The 17,969-nt window shown below is 59.6% G+C and overlaps 1 protein-coding gene across 1 annotated transcript in view; it reads left to right on the top strand.

Annotated features, from left to right (window-relative positions):
* The window catches only part of FER1L5 (fer-1 like family member 5), a 341,943-nt gene extending 323,974 nt beyond the window's left edge, over positions 1-17,969 (top strand). Inside the window, exons 23-53 of the mRNA XM_082356503.1 lie at positions 228-405; positions 481-636; positions 1,621-1,752; positions 2,866-3,029; positions 3,355-3,469; positions 4,293-4,395; positions 4,941-5,104; positions 5,212-5,582; positions 5,826-5,968; positions 6,856-7,037; positions 7,360-7,536; positions 7,839-7,928; positions 8,979-9,125; positions 9,206-9,368; positions 9,519-9,544; positions 10,323-10,373; positions 10,510-10,614; positions 10,918-11,037; positions 11,531-11,692; positions 11,933-12,024; positions 12,428-12,598; positions 12,799-12,947; positions 13,168-13,307; positions 14,500-14,588; positions 14,850-14,945; positions 15,150-15,291; positions 15,524-15,623; positions 15,699-15,892; positions 16,081-16,190; positions 16,492-16,639; positions 16,749-17,969. Of these exons, the coding sequence (XP_082212629.1) occupies positions 228-405; positions 481-636; positions 1,621-1,752; positions 2,866-3,029; positions 3,355-3,469; positions 4,293-4,395; positions 4,941-5,104; positions 5,212-5,582; positions 5,826-5,968; positions 6,856-7,037; positions 7,360-7,536; positions 7,839-7,928; positions 8,979-9,125; positions 9,206-9,368; positions 9,519-9,544; positions 10,323-10,373; positions 10,510-10,614; positions 10,918-11,037; positions 11,531-11,692; positions 11,933-12,024; positions 12,428-12,598; positions 12,799-12,947; positions 13,168-13,307; positions 14,500-14,588; positions 14,850-14,945; positions 15,150-15,291; positions 15,524-15,623; positions 15,699-15,892; positions 16,081-16,190; positions 16,492-16,639; positions 16,749-16,976 (4,408 nt within the window). The 3' untranslated portion in view covers positions 16,977-17,969. The remainder of the gene's footprint in view (positions 1-227; positions 406-480; positions 637-1,620; positions 1,753-2,865; positions 3,030-3,354; positions 3,470-4,292; positions 4,396-4,940; positions 5,105-5,211; positions 5,583-5,825; positions 5,969-6,855; positions 7,038-7,359; positions 7,537-7,838; positions 7,929-8,978; positions 9,126-9,205; positions 9,369-9,518; positions 9,545-10,322; positions 10,374-10,509; positions 10,615-10,917; positions 11,038-11,530; positions 11,693-11,932; positions 12,025-12,427; positions 12,599-12,798; positions 12,948-13,167; positions 13,308-14,499; positions 14,589-14,849; positions 14,946-15,149; positions 15,292-15,523; positions 15,624-15,698; positions 15,893-16,080; positions 16,191-16,491; positions 16,640-16,748) is intronic.

The following is a 17,969-nucleotide window of genomic DNA, read 5'->3' as shown; positions in this document are numbered from 1 at the left end:
GGCCTGGCACACTGCAGGGGCTGGGAGGATGCGAAGGGGAAGGATGAGGACCCGGGGCCAGGACCGCTGTGAGGGGGCTTCCTAAGGAGGGTGGGCAGGGCTCCCCGGGCCAGGTCAGCAGGCGTGGGGCAGGATCTTGGGTCTAGGAAGGGCCCTGAGGCCGGGCGGGATGGTGAGCAAGTGACGTGGACAGAGACTCAGCCCCGCCTTCCCGGTCCTGGCCACAGGCGCCCACTGCCCTGCATGGCTGATCAGCCCAAAGCAACCGACCTGGACATGAAGAGGTGGCAGCTCCGCAGCCTCCTTCTGCAGCAGCTGGTCCAGAAGGCCAAGGAAGCCCAGCCCAGGGACATGGTGGCCACCGCGGAGGGCTGGCTGTACCGCCTCAACGCCGTGCTCCCCGAGGTGGGTGTTGGACACTCTGGCCGGGAGCGGGCCTTGGAGCCGGCCACGTGGGCCTGACGCCCTCCCGCCCGGCAGCCCCAGATGAACCTCCCGGACGTGATGATCTGGCTGATGTCCCGGGAGCAGCGAGTGGCCTATGCACAGGTGCCCGCCCACACCATCCTGTTCTCCCCGACCGGGGCCCGGCACTCCGGCAGGTTCTGTGGGAAGACACAGACCCTCTTCCTGCAGGTGGGGAGGCCAGGGGTCCTCAGGGGAGGAGAGGGCCCAGGACATCCCAAGGGAGAAGCCCTGACCACCCCCCCCCCCAACCCCGGGCAGCCCCCATGAGCCTCCCAAGGGCGTGCCCACTTCCTCTCTGCCAGGCCCTTTACCAGGTGAAATGGGGTTTAAACAGTTCTCCAGAGGAAGGCGGGGGCCTGGGACCATCAGCATGTGGCCGACACCAAGTCCATGCCCCCCATAAATATTCCTCAAATTTGTCCCCTCCGTCATCCAAGTGATGCCTCACTTGGTCCTGTCCCTGTCCTCTCCCCTGGACCACGATTGGCTGCTATCTGCATATTTAATACCTATAAGGTTTGGGCGCCAGCCCCTCATATCAGACACAATCCATAAATAAAGCTGACTGACCACATGTCCCCTGCCCTGAAGACGGCCCTGTGCTTCCAGCCCTCCCCCTGGGAGGCAGGTGGGGGACACTGCCTCCGTCTCGGAGACGTCCCTGGCTCCCCACTGCCCTTTCCGCCACGGTGGAAGGGCCCACGTGAGTCCTTCTCGTCCTGCAAGGATCACTGAGACTTGAATCCTGGCTCTACCACTCACTGGCTTGTGTGAGCCGGAGCCAACTCCCGACCGTGTCTGGCCTCAGCCTGCTCCTCTGTGAAATGGGCCTGGCGATAATGATGCCCGCCCTGTGGTGGTGTGCGAGGATCAGAGCACTTAGCACGTTGCCTGGCGCATAGCAAGCATCATTGTCAATGGCACCATCAGCACCACTCCTCCCTGGAGCATTCCCAGGTTCCCCAGCGGCACTGACCCTCTCCCCCCGCAACCCGTACCAGCCTCTGTTATGCCCATCACCCAGCTCAGGGTGAGGCCCCTGCTCCCAGGGCTCGGGGTGAAGGGGCAGCCGTGTGTGTGCCCCTCCCTCACCCGCACCCCTGCCCCTGGGGGACCCGCACCCCCGTGGTTGTTGACCTGCCTCTGACTCAGTACCCAGAGGGTGAAGGAAAGAAGGACACGCTCCCGGCCCAGCTCCGGGTCTGCATGTGGCTCGGCAACGTGACAGACAGCAAGGATCTGCAGCTGCTCCGCCAGGGCGAAGTGGTCGTGTCCGCGGAGACGGTGAGCAGGGCCCCGGGTGGGGCCGGCGGGAGGGTGACCCGGCAACAGCCCAGCTCCGAAGGTGGAGAAGAACATCACTGGCAGAATCTGAGAACCGTGAAAGGGGCTTGAGAGAGGTGGCAGAAACTAAAGAGGTCCCCTGTTGACAAGCCACAGGCTGTGGTGACAGGAGGGCAGCTGAATGGTCCCCTGGGGCTGGTCACTCTCACCCAGATGGAGGTTTATTGGGAGTTTCTCCCAATTAGTTCAGGGTATGTGATGTGAGCAAGGCTCCGACTGCTTGCAGGGGGTCTCGTCCATCATCAGCGTGACAGCCCAGGACCCCTGCCGACCCCAGCTGGGTCCTGCAGGCCAGCCTGGTGGTCCCGGGGAGGGGGAGGCCTGGGACAGTCAGAGGAGCCGGAAATGAGGCATCTTCCCTTAGAACCGTAAACCCAGGAGGTGGGTGAGCAGCCGGCCAGAGGCTGCTCTGTGATCAGAGGAGGGGGAGAACATGGCTCAGGAGAAGGTCCTGAGAACAGAAGAGAAATAAGTTTTGAGTTTCGGGCTTTCTAACTTACTTTGTCAAAACGTTTTCATGGTTCCTAAGTTGCATGTTGTGGATAGATTGTAGAACTTGGAGGTGCTGAGACAGAGAGGGATTTAGGATGAGTGTAGGGAGCAGGGGCTGTGTGCCCAGAAGGGGAATGTGGAAGAAAGGTCCAGAGGCAGCAAAGACGTGGCAGTGGTGGAGCAGGACCAGGCTCCCCAGGGTCAGCAGTGACACGGGGCGGACAGGTCACATCGCAGGCGCCACCAGGCTCTAACACGGGCATCTACCCCACTCCACTCCTCGAGAGCTGAGCTGCCTGGGGTAGAGGTGACCTTTGAGCCTCAGTCTCCTCACCTGTGAAATGGGAGTGTGCGGATGAAAGGGGATAGTCCATGTAATGCCCTTGGCATGGGCCCAGCCACAGTGAGCACTTGATGAGTGGCAGCTGCCTGTGCTGATTGACAGCGGGGGCAGTGCTGTCCCATTACAAGTGACAACGCAGCTCCTGCCCCCAGGAGGAGGCCGGTGCTGGGTATGCTGGGGGGGGGGGCAGCAGGCACTGATGGACTCCCCTCCCCCAGTACGAGAACCAGGCCAAGTATAAGGACCAGTGGGGACAGCAGTGGCTGCAGCACTGCCCCAGCTTCTCGGACGTCATGGGGCACAAGGCCCTCCCCAGGGAAGATTTCAAGGAGCCCCATGGATGGCACTGGCAGGGGCCGTGGACAGCGGAGCCTCAGCGGAGGTAAGGCTGGGATGCGTGACCCGGAGCCTGTGTGCCCCCGGACAGGCAGCACCGGAGCTGGCACTTCTTTTTACCCAGGAGGGCCAGTAGGCAGCAGCCCAGAGGGGCGGGCACACAGCCACTGCAGCCTGGTCCCGGGGGCTGGGGCGCATAGGACAGGGGGCCCTGCCCGCCACCCTACCCTGAATGCCAGGCCCCGCTGCCCAGCCTTGCCCAGAGCAGGTGGGGCTGCCAGGTACGGGAGCGCTCAGCCAACAGAGGAGGGCGCCAGGGGCCTGTAAGCTGAGGGAGATATGCTGGGAACTTGGGGTCTCCCTGCCCCCAGGCTCCTCCTGGACACAGACATCAACAAGAGCCAGGTGCTGGAGGAGGTGTACGAGAACCAGCACCGGGACGCCACGGGGGCCTGGGTGCCTGCCGCCATCCCCAACACAGACGCGGTGAGCAGGGGGCGCGGGGGGGCAAGCGATTCAACCAGGGGGGCACCTTGGAAGCTGGGGTGTCTGAGTGGAAAGAGCACTGGGTCAGGCGTTACTATCTGAGCCCTGCTCCCTGGTGTGACCTTGGGTGAGCACCGATGGGGTTTGTATCCCAAGGTGGTGGGGAGAAGTCCCCTAAATGGGACCGGAAGAACGACAGAGTGGGCACCTTTCCTTCCCTCTTTCGAAGGTGGTGTTTTTACCCAGAATTCAAAGTTCAGTAAGGAACTGAACTTTGAATTTTGTTTCTTTTTTTCTGGCCACACCGCGCGGCATGCGGGATCTTAGTTCCCTGACCAGGGATCGAACCTGGGCCTCCAGCCGTGGAAGCGCGGAGCCCTAACCACTGGACCACAGGGGAGTTCCCGAATTTTGTTTCATTTTTAACGAACTTAAATTTAAGGAGCCCCAGGAGGCTGGTGGCCACTGATTGGACATTGAGATTTAACCCATCTGTCACGCACACTGGTCTCCCCTTCCCGAGAGCCGCCTTGGGCAGGCAGCAGCGTCCAGCTGAGATTCAGTCACACTATTTTGCTTTCACAGTCATTCGTACGGTTGTTTCCTATTTATGGTGAGTGGTTCCACTGACAGTGTTTATATAAAGTTTCCTTTAAAAAAGACACGTACGGTTTGGAAAGGCAAGCCAGTAAAAGCGTATTAAGTGAACACGTGGGTGGCATCAGACATAACAAGCGCGGTCTGCTCCTGGGGGCTGGAGGCCACGATAGCCGTAGTAAGCGAGCAAGACGGCCCTTGGCCCGCCCTCTCCGTCCACCCACAGAACGGAGAACCCGTGGAGGCCCGGGAGAATGTGAAGTGCCCCCAAGGCTGGCACGCGAAGAAGAACTGGGCTGTGGAGCTGAACCACGCGGTGGACAATGAGGGTCAGTCCTCCGGGCAGCGGCTAAGGGTGGCAGGGCCTGGAACTGCAAGTGGCCAAGCTGTCGGGTTGGGTAGGCCTGCGTTCCTGGGGGTCCTCAGTCTCCAGAGAGCGGGGCCTCCACCCTTGCCACAGACGTGGGCCCCAGCTTTGAGACAGGGCAGGTGCTAAGCGCCTCCCGAGCACGTGAACTGGGGTCGCGTCCAGAGCCTGGTTCACCCCAGGTGGCTCCAGGGAAGGGGCGGTGGGCTGGGAGTCGGAAGACCTGGGCTCAAGATGCAGCCTCTGCTACTCACGGGCTGTGTGACCTTGTGCGGGTCCCAGGACGCCTGTGAGCCCCACCTTCCTTGTCTGTAAGATGGGCAGTGGAGCCCAGGCCACCCGGGTGACGCAGTGTGACCACACCTTCCTTTGTGGCCAGAGAGACCTGGACGTGAGGGACAGCACTGCCCCCTTGGCCTGCCCCTCCGGGGTTTATCTCTCGGGCCTGTCCGAGCCCCCGAGCCTGTGGGCCCCTGGGCACCCACGGGCTGTGTCCTGGCCCCTCAGGCTGGGAGTACGGAGTGGGCATCCCGCCCTCGGGGCTGCCCCAGGTCTGGAACTCGGTGGAGAAGACCTACTACTCCTGCCGCCGCCGGCGCTGGGCGCGCGTGCGCTACCGGGACCACGGGAGGCTGAGCCACGAGCAGGAGACCCTGTCCTTCCTGCAGCTGGTGAGGGGCCGCCTGGTCAGGGACCTGGCGGGACCATGGGTGGGACCCGTGGGACCCACCCTGGGCCGGGTGAGAGGGCGACTCTGCTCTCCCCGCAGCACCACCCCAGCCTGGCTGAGGACGAGGAGGGCTGGGAGTACGGCGTCTTCGGCTCCAAGTTCCACCTGCACCCTCAGTCCCAGAGCCGGTTCCGCCGCCGCCGCTGGCACCGCAGGCTGGCCCCCAACAAGGTCAAGGGCATTGCGCCCATATTCCTCCTGGAGGGATCCTTGGTAAAGCCCCAGTGGGCTAGGTGTCTCCTCCCTGCAACCCTACCTCCGGAGCCAGGGCCCCCCGGTGCGCCAGGCAGACGGAGACACCCCATGTGGCCAGATGCACTGACCACTGCAGGTGGGGGGACCTGGGCCCCGGAGCCACATCCTCAGGCTTTGAATGGGGAGAAGGGTGACCTGGGCCTGGGCTGGGGGAAACAGGAAAGGCACCTATGAGCCTCAGGGAGTCTGTCCTGGGCACAGAGTCTAAATATGAAACAGCAAGCTAAGAGGGAAGCGGACATGGTGTCGTCGACATGGAGACTGGACAGAATCAGGAGCTCCTGGAGGGCTCCCCCAGAGATCACCCAACCACCCAACCTGCCCTTCATCTACTGCATCTTCAACAGTGAGCATTCAATTGAGAGTCGGCTTGGGTGGCCCCAGAGACACCCAGCACCCGAGGGCAGGGAGCAGGGGGCATGGGGTGGGGATCCTGGGGGCGGGTGGCGGACACGGCTCCTCTCTTACCCAGAGCCCCACTACTACCAGCTCTTCTGCTACATCTACCAGGCCCGGAACCTGATGTCCAACCACATCCAGACATTCCAGGGTAGGCGTGGGCACCTCTTCTCCCCCAGCCCCTCCATGTGGCCACCCAGCAGTACAAAGGATGTGGCGAGGAGGGGGTGACACACATGCAGACCCCTGCCCCCAGCAGCTCATGGCCCTGGTTTGGGGAAAAGACACAAGAACAAGGAATACAAGGCAGGACCGCTCTTGTGGTGTGTCCCCAACACTGTGGAATCAAGACGGGGAGGCTTCATCCCACTGGAGGCCACTTAGCTGAGCCTTGAAGGGGGAGGAGGAGTTTGCTGGGCCTTGACAAGGAAGAGGGAGGATGAGACACAAAGGCAAGAGAGAGGATGACACGCTTGGGAACCACTTGTCCCTTGTGAGGGACAGAAGATGAGGGGTGGGGAGGAGGTGTGGCAATTTCTAGCCCTGTGTGGAGGCCCCATGGGAGGTTTCAGGTGAGTCACGTGCTCCTGCCCTGGGCTGGCAGTGGCCCTGTTTGTTGGGAGCCAGACTGTTGGACGAGGGTCTGAGCCAGGGCAGTGGGTGTCTGCTGGGAGCTGCGTCCACTGGGCATCAGCACCCTCATCGAGAGGGCCATGTGATGTTCCTTGATGCCAAGGCCACTTGCTGATGCTGTAGAAGGGCAGCTACGTGTAGCCTGGTCCCCAGAACCCCTCCAGAGGAGCCGCCGGGCCCTCTGCGTCTGTGACGGCTAGGCCCCAACCATGATGGTATAAGGGGGCTCTAGCTATAAGCCCATGCACTCTGTGGCTTACACTGAGGTGGCCTTCTGGGGAGCTGGAGTGGCTGTGGCTGTCTGGCCTGAGCCTCCCCAGGTACCCAGTCCAGTGGCGGCAGCAGCCAGAAGAGAGGAGAGCCTCACTCGGCAGCCCAAAGGCACAGCTCTCCTTCCACCCGCAGCGCCCTTCATTCGGTTGGTCTTCTTGAACCACAGCCAGTGTACCCAGACCCTGAAGAGCTCTGCAGCCCCTACGTGGGCCCAGACGCTCATCTTCCAGCACCTTCTTCTGTACGAGAACCCCCAGGACACCAAAGAGAGCCCGCCATTTGTGGTGTTGGAACTGTGGCAGCGGGACCCCCAGGTAAGGTGGGCTGGGCTGGGCAGAGCTCTGAGAAGTTTTTAATGTATTTTTTTGGCCGTGCCATGCGGCATGCCGGATCTTAGTTCCCCGACCAGGGATCGAACCTGTGCCCCCTGCAGTGGAAGGGTGGAGTCCTAACCACTGGACGGCCAGGGAATTCTGTGAGGAGCTTTTATTTTAGAGGAGAATATTCAGAAAGTGCTCCAGCGGGACCTGATTCGCAGAGCACGTCGCATTGATCCTAGAGTGGTCAGAATCCCAGGAGGAGCCAGACCCCTGCCAGCCTGGCCTCCATGTTTTGTGAACTTCCCCTTCCCTCCAGGGCAATGAGAGCTTGTGGGGACGGAGCATGTGGTCACCGGTGGTCTGGCTGGATGTCCAAAACCGGATCCTGCCCCCCATGAGGTGGCACCCCCTTGTAAAAGGGTTGGAGGAGGAAGAGGGCGAGATCTTGGCGTCCTGTGAGCTGATCCTCGAGACTGAGGTGCTGGGAAAGAGGGCCCGGCCGGGAGCATGGTACTCAGCGCCCTCACGCTGCCCCACTCCCCTGCCAGCGGCCCCCAACCGCAGCCCCTCAGCAAAGTCCTGGGGCCCAGGAACCAGAACACTGGGCTGGGAGGTGCCGGCCTGCCCAACCTCTCCCTAACTCCCCTGCCAGCTTCTGCCCACAGGGCTCCGGGGCCGCCACAGTTGAGCCTCTTAGGGTCCTGCTTGCGTGGGGGCGTGGGGGACGGTAGGACCAGCCCAACAGGGCCTCAGGCTCCCTGCTCTCCCACCTCATCCCTTCAGAGTCTCAGACAGCAGCTGCCAATCTTAAGTGTTCCCTGGAAGAATGGGATCTACATCCTCCCCAAGAGCATCCAGCCCACGCTAAGGAAAATGGCTATTGAGGTGATGAAACGTGGAGCAGGGCGGGTGGGCAGGGCGCAAGCCACCCCCAGAGCAGTCGAGCCCCACGGCGCGCTCTCTGCTGACCCTCTTGGGCCTTCTGCCTACCTGCTCCAAAGCTTGGACCCCGAGAAGATACCATGTGAGAGATGGAGGGAGACAGGAGAGAAATGAAGTTCTGATAGAACATTTCAAAGTATTTTAATGCAAACCTCTGCAGTGCGTCGTAGACAAAGGGCTTTAGCATTCATTACCTACCGAATGTAAGCCTCATGAGGCCCCTGTGCAAAAAGTAGGCACGACCTTCCAGAAACGGAAATTCAGGCTCTGAGAAACAACACATCCACGCACAGTGACACAGGGGCTCAGTGGCAGCGCCAGAGTTTAGGCCCGGCCCTGCCTGACTCCACATGCCAGGATGTTTCTCACCTCTTCTGAAAGTAGCATGGAGGCCCCCAGGTCAGAACCTACGTGCCCTGCCACAAACCTGGCAAAGAGCGGAAGGTGGTCAGGTCCTCCTGGCACTGGAGCCAAGATCAGACCACCTGGCTGGTTTCCACTCTGGCCCTGAGGCGGCCCTATGAGTAGGGTGTGGACAGCTCCCGGGGTACGCAGTGTTTGTCCATTGAGAGTGAGATCCCAGGGTGCTGGCTCACTGACTGGCCGTGGAGTCCTGTGGGATCCAGGTCAGCCACGAGCTGGACGGCACAGAGGTGCCCAAGAACCCCGGGGCACTCCAGCTGCTGCGGGCCTGGGAGGCAGCCGGCAGTGGGAAGTCACCTCCGAGAGAGATGATTAGAGGCCAGACGGGCAGCAGGAGAGGAAGGGCAATACCTAATGGGCACCTCCCTCGTGGAGGAGCGACGACAGCGTCCAGGCCTGGAGGACTCATCCCTCACAGGACAGGAGGCCTGGGTGAGCCTTCAGACTCTGCCTTCACCCAGCCTCGTGCCCTGGCCCTGCAGGCCCCCTGAGGCCCCACTGCTCCCAGGCCAGGACCCCATCAGAGGGGCCGCCTGCCCCTTTCCTCACCCTCCCTCTCTGTTCTGGCAGATGCTGGTCTGGGGCCTTCGGAACATGAAGCAGGTGCGTTCGCCCCGGCTCCTGGTGGAATGCTGGGAAGAGTCCGTGCAGACAGAGCCCATCAGGGACTTCCAGACCAATCCCAACTTCACCCAGTCAGCCCTCTTCCTCACGCTGGTGAGAAGGCCTTGGGCCAGGGCTGGGGCAGCCCCGGCTCGTGGGAAGCCTCACGCTCTGGCCTCTCCTTGGGGCTGCAGTACATGCCTACAGACGAGGCCTTCGCGCTGCCCCTGGTGCTGAAGGTGGTGGACCACCAGGACTTCGGCCAGGAGACCGTGGTGGGTCAGGCCAACGTTGACTCCCTACAGCCCTACTTCTGTGACCCCTGGGCTGAGGACTACATGCCCCCACGGCCTCCAAGTACGGCCCTTTTTCCTTGCCCCTCCCCAGACCTCACCAACAAGCTGGCACTGGGAGTGGCCAAGGCCCTGGCTGTCCTGCCGGGTTGGTGGCCCTCCCCGCCCACTTCTCCCTTCTCCTGAGACTCATGACTGCGCTCTCTCCATGCAGTGCTGTCTGTGAAGAAGTACCAGGAGGTGAGTAAAGCGCTGGAGGCCCCGTGCCATTTAGAGGAAACAGCCCTTGTGCCTGAGGAGGGTACAGATTAAACAGAGTTCCGATATCTGCGCCCCCAGCCTGAGGCCTACTTGTTCATGAGAACTTGAAAGCAGTGATCTCAACCTGGACTGCGTGTTAGAATTGCCCGAGAGTTTAAAAAATCCTGAGGGACTTCCCTGGCGGTCCAGTAGTTAGGACTCCGCGCTTCCACTGAAGGGGGGATGGGTTCGATCCCTGGCCGGGGAGCTAAGACCCCACGTGCTGCACAGCCTGCCCCCCCCAAAATGGCTTCTGACCAGTTGCTGGGGGTAGGAACCAGGAGCAGCAATTATTTTATTCAAGCCCAAACCACCTACGCCCCACCCCCACCCCAGATGATTCCAGTGTTTCCAAAGTTCAGAACGGCTGCTCTAGAGCAGCACCTGTCAACCTTGAATGCACAGGAATCCTTTGGCATCTTGAGCAAAAGCAGATTCAGCTTCAGGAGGCCTAGGGTGGGGCTTGAGGCCCTGAACTTCTGAGCCCTTCCAGAGTTAAGTGTGGAGCTGTGGGCAATGAGAACCAAGAACTAACCTGACCCTCCTTCTCCGCCCCAGTCCCATGTCTGAGGATCCCTGAATTAAAAAGCCTCTGTGAAGGGCAAGGGAGCCAGGGAAGGAAGCCGTGGCCTCGAGCCCCTTCTGATCTCGGAAGTCAGAGGCGGTGGGCGGCCTGGGCGGCCAGGCCTTGCCTTGCTCACCCGCAATCATTTTTCAGCTCCTAGGTTACCTTTACGAAAAGTTCTGGTTCAAGTCCAGCCAAGCTGAGGTGATGTACGCTCAGCCCCGGGGAATAAGGAACAACTCCAGGCAGCTCAGGGAGGTGGGGCAGCATGATTCTGGGCAGAGGAAGGCCACTGTGCCTTCTCCCCCAGGGCCAAAATGCCCCTCCTCCTCCCTGCCAGGATGAACACGAGCAGGAAGTAGACTGGTGGAGCAAGCTGCTCTGGGCCACAGGAGATGCTCCCCAGTCCCTGAAGTACAAGTACAAAGAGTATCACGCCCTGAAGGTTCGCAGGCCCCTACGAGGGGAGACTGCTGAGGGATGGAGGAAATCTGCGGGGAGAGGCCAACAAACCCAGCCCCGAGTCCCTGGGGAACCACCAAGTCGGGGGGTGGCTTCCTCATCTTTTCCCAAGACTCCTGGCCATGCCGCCGCAGGCCACTGCCCCCCAGCAGCAGCTCTGCTGACCCCGGGGCAGATGCTCTGGGGTGAGGCCTGGGTGGCCCCCCAACCCCCTGATCCTAGGAATGGTCCCCTCAAGCCCTGGCCAGCTCCCCCCGCCAGCCGGGTCCCACACGCCCTCCCACAGGTATACGACTGCGAGCTGGAGGCCGTGCCAGCCTTCCAAGGCCTGCAGGACTTCTGCCAGACTTTCAAACTCTACCAAGAACGGCCCAAGCTAGACAGCCCTGTGGTAGGGGAGTTCAAGGTGCGTGTCCCAGCCCCGCCTAGCTGCACCTGTCACCTTGTGCCCCTTCTGTGCAGGGAAGACTCTGATAGGAGCGCTGGTTCTATATGCTCGGCATGAGGATGGAGTACGGAGGGCTTGACAGTCTTGGGAGTGGGGGGCAGAGACTGACCTCTGCAGGGACTCAGGGTGGCCTCCCCCAACGCAGGAAGGACGAGGGCTTCTCAGTCCCAGCTCGGGCCTGTGCTGCTCTCAGAGGCCCGAGAGCCTTCAAAAACAAGTGCGGACCCCAAGGGGTGGGTGGGGGTGGAACGAGACCTCCCTTCAGCGGAAAACAACACCGTGGTCCCCGTAGAGCATCTCTGCGGCACGTGCCCCTACCCGTCCTCACGGGCTCCGTCCCTGCCACCCTCAACACAACCCACTCTCCTGACCTTGGACCAGGGGCACCTCCTGGAGGGCTCTACAGAGCCAGGCCGGAGACCAATACCTTCCCTCCCCAACACACACACAGGGCCAACTCCGTGTCTACCCCTTTCCTGAGAATCCAGAAGCCCCCAAGCCCCCTCGCCAGTTCCTGCCTTGGCCTAAGAAAGAGGACTTCCCTCAGCAGTGCTTGGTGCGGGTGTACGTGGTGCGAGCAGTCAACCTGCAGCCCCAAGACACCAATGGCCTGGTAACGAGCAGCCCTGAACCGCAGCGCTCATCTTCCCCAGCCCCCCAGCCCGGGCACCCCCCTCACCTCACCCTACACCCCAGCATCCTGGAGCTCCCTCAGGCTGACACCCAGACTGCCAACTTCCCACAGGCCCCATCTGGTACAAGGGGCTCCTTTCTGCCCCACTCCCGCCCTCCCTGACCAACCTGGGCTGACTCTCCATTTCCCGTCCTTCTCTCATGTCTATCTGAACCCCAGTGTGACCCTTATGTGATCCTGAAACTGGGAGAGACAAAGCTTGGCAACCGGGACAAGTACCAGCCCAACACTCTGGACCCCATCTTTGGCGTGTGAGCTGCCCCAACGCACCCAATCCCACATCCCCGCTCTCTGTGCCGGGAGCAGTTCCAGAAGGCAGAGAACTCTCATGTTCCTTTCTAGCCTCCACGTTCCTAGCACAGTGTCCAACAGATGGAAGATGCATCGATGGGCAACCCAGCTCTCCCCTCCCCCCTCACTTTGCCTGGGAAGGGAGCTCAGAGTCCCACACCCCAGGCCTGTCAAAAGTTACTCCCAGCCACGACTGAGGGATGGCTATTGGCGGACAAGAGCCATCCCAGGCTCTGCTCTCCAAATTCACCAGGGCCAAACAGCAGGGGGTAGAGCACGGGCACGTGTGGTTGGGATGGTGGAGAGGGAGCTGTGTAGATAACATGGTCCTCGGTCTCTGTGTCTCCAACACCCTCACCCAAGGATGTTTGAAATGAGCTGCACCATCCCCCTGGAGAAGGACCTAGAGATCCAGCTGTATGACTTTGACCTATTTTCACCCGATGATAAGATTGGAACCACAGTCATCGACCTTGAAAACCGACTCCTGTCTGGCTTTGGAGCTCGTTGTGGGCTCTCCAAATCCTACTGCCAGTAAGCGTGGACCTGAACCAGGGCAAGGGAGCATGGGGGGCTGGAAGAGTAAGCCCACGGCTCCCCTCGAAGACGCCTGCATCCCAGGCTGGGGAACCAGGGCCCGTACCTGTCTGCACCCCTGCTCCCAGCACTGGTCAGCCTGCAGCTCGAAGCAGAGGCTTCTCCAGGACTCAGATCTCCCCACCTTTTCCCCACAGGTCAGGGCCCTTTAGGTGGCGGGATCAGATGCCCCCAAGCCTGCTCTTGGAACACCATGCCAAACATAAAGGACTGCCTCCGCCTCTGTTCAGCCCTGAGGATGACTCTGTGTTTTACAATGGGAAAAAATTCAGACTGCAAAGCTTTGGTGAGAAGCACAGCACACCGCCAGAAAGCACAGAGCCGGGCCTTTGCGACAAGTGGGGCTACAGGATGCAGGAGCTGCCAGAGGGCACGCCGCCCCCCCTTCTCTCCTGTAATGGACAACCAAGTCCACTGCCCAGGCTGAGGGTGGAGAAGGGGCCTACGTGGGAGATGGGAAGGCTAATGACCTCGTGATCCCCTCCTTCCATCCCCCTCCAATCTAGAGCTCAAGCCCCCTACTGCTCGCTTTTTGGGACCTAAGAAAGAACGCCTTGCGCTGTACCTCCTGCACACCCAGGGACTGGTACCTGAGCACGTGGAGACCCGCACACTGTACAGCGACAGCCAGCCGGGCATCGACCAGGTATGCGACTGGAGGGGCTGGATCAGGAGGTGGGGAAGCCCACCCATCCTGGACAAGAGGGGAAGGAGAGGCCGGGCACCCACAGATGTACATGAAAAGCAGACAAGCATGTTCTGCGCATGTCAATAAGCAAGAAGTCGCAGTGGTGTCTCTTAGAATGGAGAAGTTCAGAGCTGGAAAAGTCACCGACGAGAAACTGAGGCCCCATGTCAGCTGTGGAAGTGTTTCGGTGCCTTACCCGCCGGTGCCAGCACTGCCTTAGTCTCTCCCGAGAGAGGGTGGGGAGGCAGCACCCGGGGTCAGAGTGCAGCCATCACAGCCCCGGCTTGGCTGTTAAGTGCAGGCTGTGTTTTCTCCACGGCAAGGAACCCCAAACAGGAGGAATAAAAATCCCCACAGGCACCCTAATTATCCCCTACCCTCCAGCCACCAGAATGGCTCACCTTATTCTCCAAATCTCTCAAACTGATAGCACATTCTAGATACAAAGTTCTCTACTGAGCACTTTTTAAAACCATCCTCATTAAACCTGTTTTCTCATTAAATGGGGCCAATTTCAAAAGAATAAAACTAGGTCACATGGTTTGAAGGGATCTATCTTCCACTGTTGGTAGTTCTACCCTCTTAGCTCTTTTGTCTCCCCTTTTCTTACCAGCTTCATCCCTTCTTTCCTAGACCTCTGTGCTTTGTGGATAGCTTGACATCCTTAGGATGTGGTTCCACAACATAAAATGACCTGGAGATCACCTAGTTTACTCTTACTCAGGGCCACTAAGGTGGCTAATAATTGCAGCCCCAATCCCATTCTGGAGCCCCATCCAGAGAGGCTGTCCAGCAGGACCTGTTAAATGGCATCAACCCTCCAGACCCCAGTTACACGTGACATCCGTGCGCCACAGCCATCAGCCTTGTAGCCGTCGTATGCTCCCAGCCTTATAGCCGTCGTATGCTCCCAGCCTTACTGCACTATTCTCCCAGCCAAAAAAAGAAACAAGTGGAAGCTGATGGGCGGTGTGCTGACTTCCGGTCTGAAGTCCATCCCACCTCCCAGATGCCTCGATACCCCACCGCTCGGTGTTGGAAACACAGCCTCAGCAGACCTAGAAGCTGAGACAGGGCCCCCCCTCACCAGGCCAGGATGCCGAGAACGGGGGCTGGCCAACCCCAGCCAGCTAATCCATCTCCACTCTAGGGAAAGGTGCAAATGTGGGTGGACATCTTCCCCAAGAAGCTTGGGCCTCCTGGCCCCCCATTCAACATTAGGCCCAGAAAGCCTAGAAGGTGAGTGACACCCATCTCCCGAGCAACTGCACCACTCAGTGTGGCCTTCCCAGCGTGCGGAGCACCAGTGGGCTCCAACACTGAGTCACGGTGATTCTTTTCCTCTGTCGGGAATCCGGGGAGCCTCCTTTCCCTGTGGTCCCCCAAATGCAGCATGACTTGGGTGGGCACGGAGGGCAGCCTCCCAGGCCTCTCTTCCCTCACCGAGGTTGCAGCTGGGGAGCTATTCCTCAGCAAAGCCTCAGAGAACAGTGGCTACAGGTATGAGCTGCGCTGCATTATCTGGAAAACTGCCCACGTGGACCTGAAGGAAAACAGTTTAAGTACCGAGAAGATGAGCGACATCTATGTCAAAGGGTGAGGGAGAGGAGCGGGGCTCCATCAGAGTGCCCTCAGACGTGCCCAGTTCTGTCATCCCTGGGGGTCCTCCTAATCTTGGCGTGACGTCTCTCCGTTTCCACCCATGCCTGGCGTCTACTGGGCAGCCCTACCCCCAGGGCTGCAGCTCAGGGGTGGGGACAATCCAAGTGAACCCCAGATGAGTGTGGACTTTGGCCCCAGGTGGTTATTCGGGCTGGAGAAGGACATGCAGAAGACAGATGTCCACTACCACTCCCTGACGGGGGAGGGCATCTTCAATTGGCGGTTCATCTTCACCTTGGACTACCTGGCAGCAGAGCAGGCGTGCGTCTTGAGTCAGAAGGTAACAGGCCCAGGAGCGGGCTGCACCCCTCCCCCTCCCCTCAGAGCCTTCGAGCTGCACCAAGACACTTGGAATGTGGCCTTGGGTGGCACCACTCCCCGCTCCCCCCTCCCCCTCCCCGACTTTCTCCTCCTCCTCAACGGTCCATCACTGCTGGGTGACGGGCTGCTAAGTGGCCAGAGGACCTCTCAGAGGAGACAGGCCGGGGATACGCTCTCCTGCCGTGCTCCAGGACTACGTATGGAGCCTGGACCCCACGCTGATGAAGTTCCCAGCCCGGCTCATCATCCAGATCTGGGACAATAACATCATCTCCGCGGATGACTTCCTAGGTGAGAGCCTGGCACAGGGCCCGTGGCCACAGGACAGGGAGCTCCTTTTTGCTGACGGCACTTCTCTGGGCTCAGGGGTCCTGGAGCTGGATTTGACTGACATGCCCCTGCCGGCCCGGCACGCCAAGCTATGCTCCATCAGGATGATGGATGCTGACCCCAGGTGGCCTCACTTCCTCCAGTACAAGCACTGCTCCCTCTTTAAGATGAAGAATGTAAGCGGCTGGTGGCCTTGCCAGGTCCTCGATGGCGGCAAATGGCGCTTGTCGGTAGGAGCTGGGGAAGGTGCCTATTGCCTAGGAACAGGGCTGACTGCTGTGCCGCATCACTTGGCTCTGACAGACTTCTGGGGGCCTGAGCTAAATCCCTTTCCCTTTCTGGACCCTGGGAAGAGGCTTTAAAACTATCCTTGCTCCTGCCATCTGAGCTCAGCTCCCACCACCCATGGTGTTTCTAGGGTAAAGTGAAGATGACCCTGGAGATTCTGACAGAGAAGGAAGCCTTAATCAAGGCAGCAGGAAGAGGCCAGTCAGAACCCAACCAGTACCCTACACTCCATCCTCCCTTGTAAGGGTCCTGCAGGGCAAAGGCACCAAGTCTCTTCCTCGTTCACAAAGCTGAGCTGCTGGGCCTAGCAGTCTGTATGGGGTGGTGACCGGGGAAGGAGGCTGACAAGTAAAGAGGGATAATGATCACCCCCACCTCCCCACTCTGGCTCAATGCTCAGTTACAATCGGGGAGAAAAGCTGGGGAGGGGGGAGGGCAGAAGCAGAAGTTGCTTTTTTAAAATGAAAGGCCTTTGCTCTGGTTTACTTGACCTGAAATTTCCCTCTGTCCTCCATTCTCCGCCATCTCTGCTCCTGGACAGACGCACCCATACCTTGCTCATGTGGTTTCGGTCACCCATTGCAAGGTTCATCCATGTTTTCTGGAAACGCTACCGCTTCAAAATCATAGCCATCTCAATCATACTGCTTATAGGGCTTCTGCTGTTCAACTTTATCTATTCAGCTCCGGTGAGTGACAACCTTGGAGACACGGGAAAAGGCACAGCTGCTCTCGGGATGACCCAAGAGAGAGCCCTCAGGTTGCTACTTCAGGCTAACTGTTGCCTATTCTCTCTAGAACTATTTGGCCATGAGCTGGGTCAAGCCTGAACTTCGGCTGAATGCTCCCATTCAAATATACACCAATATCATCAATTCACTAAACACCAGCAACGCCAACTCTTCCAACCTCACCACTCCCCATCAGAACCTGAAATCTACAACAGGCCATAAGCTGAAACTCCTCCAGGGACACATAAATCACCTGCAAGCTATCTTCCCAGAACTTCCAGCCCCACCAGACTAATTCCCCCGCGTCTGCCAGGCTTTTCTCCTGCCCATCCACAGCACTACCCTTGGCCTTCCTACCAGTTCCTTGTTTCCGGGGACTAGGGATATTCTGACCATTCTGTTCAGGCCACTTCCAACAAGGAGGGCAGAGTTGTAATTTTCCACTGAAATAAACAACTTTTGTAACGGAGCCACCCTGTAATTTGAGGGGGTTGACAACACCACGAAAGGCTGAAAACGCCAGGCTCTCAGACAAGACTCACAAGGATGGGGAATGATGTCACCCTTACGCACCTCCTCGAGTCTCCAGGGACTCTTCTACTCTAAGAGGCCCTGACGTCACAGGAAAACAGAAGGCAAGGAAGGGCATCTGTGAGGAAAGGTGGCTCATGCGGGGTAAGCAGCCAGCCGAGGCCGCCGCTCTCACCCCTCACGTGACCAGGTGGCCCCCTCCTCTGGGACACGGCTGGGACTCCAGCGCCCAGATCGACCTTCGGCCCCACTCACGATGGGAAGCATGTGTTTCTAGAACAAAAGGGAAGAGCCAGGGCAGAACCTACCACGCTAGTCAGATTGTTTCCTTGCACCACACACTGCTCTGAGGCCGGCCTGGGTCGGGGGGACTGCATTTCACGTCTTCCCCACCCTCTTCACAGAGCCTCAAGGACCTCATGAGCTAGAATCACACAAAAGCCACAAGTGTGACGATCTCCACGCTGAGCTGCCCCTCCTGCACCCCTGCCCGGGCCAGCTCACGAGCCCACCGGCGTCCTCCCACTACAGGGGTCTAGCCAATCTCCCCCGGAACTCAAAAACACAGAACAGCCACTTGCTTTCTCAGTTCCACCTGGTCCGAAAGTCAAGCCCGGGGCCCCAGCTGACCCTCTGGCACTCTGGAGCCGCTCTGCCGTGGGGGGAGGTCAGGAGGGTCCCACTGTCATCCCACCTGCACGAGAGCACTACCGCCTGTGGGAAGGATACAAGAAAGCTGAAGACAACAGAAACCCAC

The sequence above is a fragment of the Balaenoptera borealis genome (assembly GCF_965194805.1).
Source record: "Balaenoptera borealis genome assembly, chromosome: 15".
In the NCBI taxonomy this organism is placed as follows: domain Eukaryota; kingdom Metazoa; phylum Chordata; class Mammalia; order Artiodactyla; family Balaenopteridae; genus Balaenoptera; species Balaenoptera borealis.
Note: the sequence above shows the minus strand (reverse complement) of the source record. Positions and strands in the feature narration are given on the sequence as shown.